This window comes from Solanum tuberosum, unplaced genomic scaffold (assembly GCF_000226075.1).
Source record: "Solanum tuberosum cultivar DM 1-3 516 R44 unplaced genomic scaffold, SolTub_3.0 scf00355, whole genome shotgun sequence".
Lineage (NCBI taxonomy): Eukaryota > Viridiplantae > Streptophyta > Magnoliopsida > Solanales > Solanaceae > Solanum > Solanum tuberosum.
In genome coordinates, this window is record NW_006239277.1 from 369,101 (window position 1) to 375,315 (window position 6,215).

Below are 6,215 nucleotides of genomic sequence, written 5' to 3' on the forward strand. Positions count from 1 at the left end.
GCGGTGGCGGCTGCCATCTCACCTAACGCACCTTCGTCAAAACTGAACCAGCTGTCCGAATCGCTCAAATTGGAGCACCAGTTCCTTCGTGTTCCCTTCGAGCATTTCAAGAAAGCGATCCGCGCTAATCATCGTATTGTTGAGAAGGAACTCTCCGCTGTTATTAATGGAGTTTCAGATGCTGCTGAATCTGACATGTCCCGTGATGATGCTGTACATCACCTTAATTCACTTGTATCCAGATTGCAGGGCCTCAAAAGGAAGGTACTTAGAGTAGCTCAATTACACTATTCTGTTTGTTTACTGTATAAGTTTTGATTAATGGAAGCTAGACTTCTATAATTAGGTATGTTATTCTGTTCGATTACTATGTAAGTTTTGTTAAGGGTAGCGAAATTTCCCCTATTTGTTGTGTATGCATCAGATTTGATTGGAGCATAGGATTGGATGAAGGAAGCAAACTTCTACCCAAACACGTGTGTCTGTAACTGTGTATCATACTTTGACTGTATAAGATTGGATATTGGATGACAAAATCAAAACTTCTCTCTCTATATTTTGTGTGTGTGTCAGAGAGAGAGAGAGAGGATGAAGTGATTAGTCTGTTGTAAAGTTGATTACATTCCAACAGGTACCTTTGAAATTCTTCAGATTGATTTTTGACCAGTTCAAATTAGGTAAAGGTGGTTTTATATTGTGGGAAGAATCATTTACTGTATAAGATTGGATAAAGTAAACGAAACTTCTATTGGTGTGTATGTGTGTTTGATTTCTCTGTTTTTTGTTGAATGTTGGATCCTAAAATGTATCCCATTTACTCATTTAGTTAGTTGGTTAGTGACTAATATGTTTGAAAAGCTAAAACAGCCCAACACGAAGCTTTTTGGAAGCTTCAGTAATCCTTTTAATCAGTTAAAAATGATGTCTCATATGGTTTTGTATTGTGAGAACAATTAGTCGGAAGAGGGGAGTCAAACAGAGAACCTGCAAGCGCAAAGATGCAGAGCACGGCTAGATCATCTAGAATCTGCTGATCCAGAAAATTTATCAGGCTGGCATAACACCCGTTTGAACCGGATACTAGTGGATTACATGCTGCGGATGTCATATTATAACACTGCTGTAAAGCTTGCTGAAAGCAGCAACATCCAGGTGGGTTTTCTTTATTTGTTTACCTTTTATTATGTGGTATCATTTGTTATGGTTAAAGGGTCATGTTGTTCCAGTTTATGAGTCGCACAAGATCCCCTTATTTGAGAACTTTCTCGGATCTAGCATATAACTATAGTTAAGTGGTTTTGCTTTCTGGTTCTTCTGCCTATAGAAGCTACCATGTAGCAAGTTTGGTTAAATCGCAATGGTGCCAACTCCTTTCTCAAATGGTTCACGGCACTTGTATAATATGTTTGTGGTGCCAAACTATCATCTGTTTGCCTGTAGGGTGTACAAGGATTTTAAGTGAGCATGATTGACATGCACTATAATGTCTGTTCTCGGTATATTCATCCTTGCGGCCTATAATTCTCTACTCCTGCTTTGTCTTTACCAAAATTAATCCACTAGTCCTGCTTTGTTGTGTCTACTGTGTCAATTCGCTACCTCTCAACACCTTCTTGTTTTCTTATCCTTAGTATTGATCATCTCCTCATTATTATAAAAATGTGTGTTCTAAACTAGAAGCCACTATTTCCAAACTTTTTACTCAAAGAGTTGTTAATTCGTGCTGCCATAATATTTTTAGGAGTATTTTGGGGTTTTGTCGTATGTAGTCAACAAATATTCCATTTTGGAATATCATTGAACTTTTGATGAGAAGTCAACTATCATTTTGATAGCAATTTCTCCTATCTTTGTTAACTTCATGTCTTCATCAGTGAAGCAATATTTCTATCGTTGAGAACTCCACTGTGACCTCATTGTGACATTTTAAACCTAATCCATACAGTATCTAAAGGCTCAAGCCGTGTAGTTAAATTTTAATAATGCTTTTAGGTGATGCAATGCCTGAACTGGTTTTCTCACTTGGCCTACTCTAACTGTTGAATGTGTTGACTTGAATAATGCAGTAACTATGTGATCTACCCAGCATTGATGCTTCTTTCTGTAGAGTCGATTGAGCTTGTGAATTTCTTTAGCTGCAAAATCATTGACCCATTGTGATTAAGTTTGATCTTTTCTATTCTAGGATCTTGTTGACATTGATGTCTTTCATGAAGCAAAAAAGGTCATTGATGCTCTCCAAAACAAGGAGGTAACTCCTGCTTTAGCCTGGTGTGCTGATAACAAATCCAGGTTAAAGAAATCAAAGGTACGATTATCTTTGTTTCTTTGAGCTTTTGTCTTCAATATTCTTATTACTGATTTGACAATCCTATGATTGTATTGTAATCAGTGACACAATTGATAATTCATTCTAGTCCTATGCATATTTTTGTAAAGAACCAGAGTATCCATCAGTATAACATTATTTTAATATTACATATTTTCTTCATATGGCTAACCACTAATTTTGGTTTCAAGAAGATGTTATCCAATCGTGTAGCTCAAATGTGGAAAAGCATGAAAAGTTTCATATTAGCCTCTTATCATGTTTACTGGGTTGAGTGAATCTCCTTCTGACTAATATGATGGACATAAGAGTCAATTAGTGTATGTCAGAGAAAGATAGCATTTCGATGACTGCAGACGTTTTGGGTACCAATGTGCAGAACATAGATAAAAGTTAGTGAAAGGGTAAAATCCTATGTGAAGCCTGATGGTTTTTTATTGAGAAAGGCATTTCCACTGTGTTTGATGGTTTGTTAGCGTTTGTAAAGCCTCAGATATCCCTTTTTGAAACCAATAGAGTGAACTGAAGTTCTGCTTGGTCTACTTGTTTCATTTCATGGTTTCTGATGAAGGACAGCTCAAGCCCCTTCAGCAAAAAAAAGATATCTTGAGCATAATATGCTTAAAGTAACGGTGAGTTTTGAACTCTTGTACTTTGCTTTTCATGGGTTAAAGAAACTTCTCTGGACCAATTAGTTTAGTTTATGTCGATGCAAGGTTATAAGATGGAGGCACGTCAATTGAGATTTTAGATTTAGTTGATTGTAAAAAATTTCAGCTTTATCATCTGCAATGGATTGCAGAAATTAATTATGCCATCCTTGCTTTGCTGTAAAGATTGGGATGTCCATTCTGGACCGCATCTTCGCGAGATAATGGAAACCTTAATTTGACCGTCACCTCTTGAGTTTCTCATGGGCCATGGATTCCAGAATAAATGTCAGCTGTGTCATGCATCTTTTGCTGTGTGGATTAGGTTATTCTTTCAAACCCTTCCTCTGCTGAGATCATGGAAACTTTAATCTGGGTATTATTTTGGAATAGTTAGGGAAGACTGTGAAAGCTGCCAGTGGGCAAATAATTTCATTAAGTTGAGTTGCAGAAATTTACGTCAGAAAAGAGGTGTAGATGAAGAGTGTTCTCTTGTGGAAGGCTATGAGTTGCTTCTTAGATTGAGTGGTCACTTAGACCAGAAAGTTTTGTTCTATATTAGTATGGTAGATTTCTGAATCATGAAGCTGGATAATCATTGTACTGCTTTTGTGAAGATGGAAAACATGATGAATTGATTATTGTAGTAATGGATGCATATGACCCAATTGGTTGATGAGGAACTACATAATCATCAGCATACATTCTCTCTGAATTCCCTGAAAAAGGGGGGAATGTCAAATGTGTGTTCTATTTACCAACGGAATAAGAATACATTCCCTTAAAGGATTTCTTGAAGAAAGTAACAATAAGGGAGGAAAATTTATTGACAACTGGAATCACAAATTATGTATTGATATATCTGTATTTTCTCATTGCCATCTTGATTAACACAAAAAAGGGCAGCCCAGTGCACAAAGCTCCTCCTATGCATGGGTTTGTGGAAGGGCCGTCTTGATCAACATACTGATTAATATTCTTCAGCATGAACTTGCGACAAATGTAAACCCGGTTGATATGTTCAGTGTGCATGTTTACCGAACCAAAAAGAAAAAGGTTCAGTGTGCTTTTCTTCATAAATTCACTAGTGGAATTCATAATTACAACCTTTTTCCACATGTTGATTGAGAAAGATCGAAGTGACCAAGAGAATAATACTTCTGCACCTTTCTGTGAAGTAAGTGTCATCAATATCTCTTCAACTTTGACCAGACAATGCAAAAGGTCATACGCAGCCAGCTAATGATGTCTGATTGATTTTAATCTTCAAGTACTAGATTTTTTATCCAAGGGATTTTTAGCTCAAGAAAATGTGCGATGTGTTCTACATTTTTGAGCATCTAAATGGATCTTAAATTCTGTTACTTAAAAGAAATGATATCCATTTTGTTGTGTAATTTGAAACTTAAAGTAACATCAATCTGTACTGCCAACCCCTTGGCATGAACAACAATCATGACAGAGAGAGAGAGTGAGAGGGGAGAGAGAGGGCAATTGATAAAAGGGGTTTAATGCAATCCTGGGGCGGGCCACTATCTGTTGGGTGATACTAGAAGCAGATGGATCTTCTTGACCTGGTATATCTTGTGGAGAATAGATATTTAAGAGTTGTCTAACAGCAGTCTATCCATGGCGCCACTGGTTTTAGTTTCCTTTTTGATCATTGCATCAGATGTGAAGCATACTCATGAGGAGAATTAACTATTCATATTATTGGATAATTTGAAGTCAGTCAGAGGTAATCTTGTCCAATATAATACATCAAATGTGAAACATGGCATGTGAAGCATACATTAGCATGCACACCAGCAGAATTGAGCTATCAGATTCTTGGATATTGTGAAGTCAGTTAGAGTGGGGTAATCTTTGACCAATATACAGGGTATGATGGCTTTGGGATTTAATTCTAACTTGGTAAGGCATACATGAGGACTCTGCATCTCCCCTCTTAACTGTAGCATAGTCCACCAGATTGCTATGAGATCCACAAAGGAAAGGATATGGGTTTGGGGTTCACTTTTTTTATCGGTAAAGTAGGTATTATTGATGTAAAAATAGCATAAAAAGGGGTTTGGGGGTATATTACTATCATTATGCATTACTTCGTTTACACAGTTTTGGAATAATGTTTTGAGGGATGGACTGCTTGCGTGATGTAAAACTTTTGGTTTGTCATTTTGTTAATGTCTCGCGTTTAAAGCAGCGGTCCAATGGATAGAGCACTTGATCTTCTCTTATCAATTGAATAGTTTTATACATGATACAATTTCATGAGCTACTCCATGCTTCAGGAGATCAAAGCTTAAAAAAGAGTATCTGCCATTGGATGATGTTCATCAAATGCATTAATTGCTGTTACAATGCAATAACTTTTGATTTCAAATGTTGACGATTGTAGTAGTCATAGCAGAGTTGTGAAGGAATAACGACAGTAGTAATACCAATGACTGTTGGATTTTAAACTAGTAGTACAAAGAATAATTGCAGCTGGTAACAACTGTAGTGGACTGGAGGCTAGTGATGAATCCTGTCTTTGTCTTGATTGAAATTGTTAACCATAGGAAATCCGCATTCTTTTTGTCATTCCAATGATTTGATCAGGATGTACATGGATTTTCTGGAGTTGTTAAGTAGAGAAGAAAAGCAGATTGTCTGGTCGGGTCTTGTTTCGTTTCTTGTATCCCTATGTACCTTCTTGGTCCTGTTTCAATAATACTTAACCTTATTAAAAAAGAACCAAAAAAGAGAGAGCACTTAGATTCATTTATTGAGATGTAACTGGATGATTGCTTGGAATTGTGTTTACATTTGTCCTGGATATAAAGTTGTATGAGCTGTGAGCTTGTAATGCGGAAATCCATCCTCTTTTTGTTGGATGAAGTTGCTTTAGAGAGCCATGAACTTAGGTGGTCTCTTATGTCTGTGCTCGGCATACTTTAAAAGATGTATCTACAAAGTTTGCTCTTCCTTTTATACCAAGGTTTCATTCAAGTCTTACGTGTCAGGGGGATAAATGATCATGAAACTTATCAAATAATAAGGATAAATGGTCATGAAAAGTAATATTGCTTGTCGACTAGGTCCTGTGAATCTCTAAGTTAGGCTCTGTTCGTGGATAGATATTGGATGGCTACTGCAGAATGTTGTCACAACTTACATATCATTGAGCTAAAACCGAGTAAAGTATCTGTGTGTATAACTACCCCCCCCCCCCCCCGCCCCCATCCAAACAAACT

The 6,215-nt window shown here is 37.0% G+C and overlaps 1 protein-coding gene across 1 annotated transcript in view; it reads left to right on the forward strand.

The window, feature by feature from the left end:
• LOC102582250 (macrophage erythroblast attacher) overlaps positions 1 to 6,215 on the forward strand; it is a 9,058-nt gene that overhangs the window by 417 nt on the left and 2,426 nt on the right. Inside the window, exons 2-4 of the mRNA XM_006361338.2 lie at positions 2 to 264; positions 958 to 1,152; positions 2,186 to 2,308. Coding sequence (XP_006361400.1) covers positions 2 to 264; positions 958 to 1,152; positions 2,186 to 2,308 — 581 coding nt within the window. The remainder of the gene's footprint in view (position 1; positions 265 to 957; positions 1,153 to 2,185; positions 2,309 to 6,215) is intronic.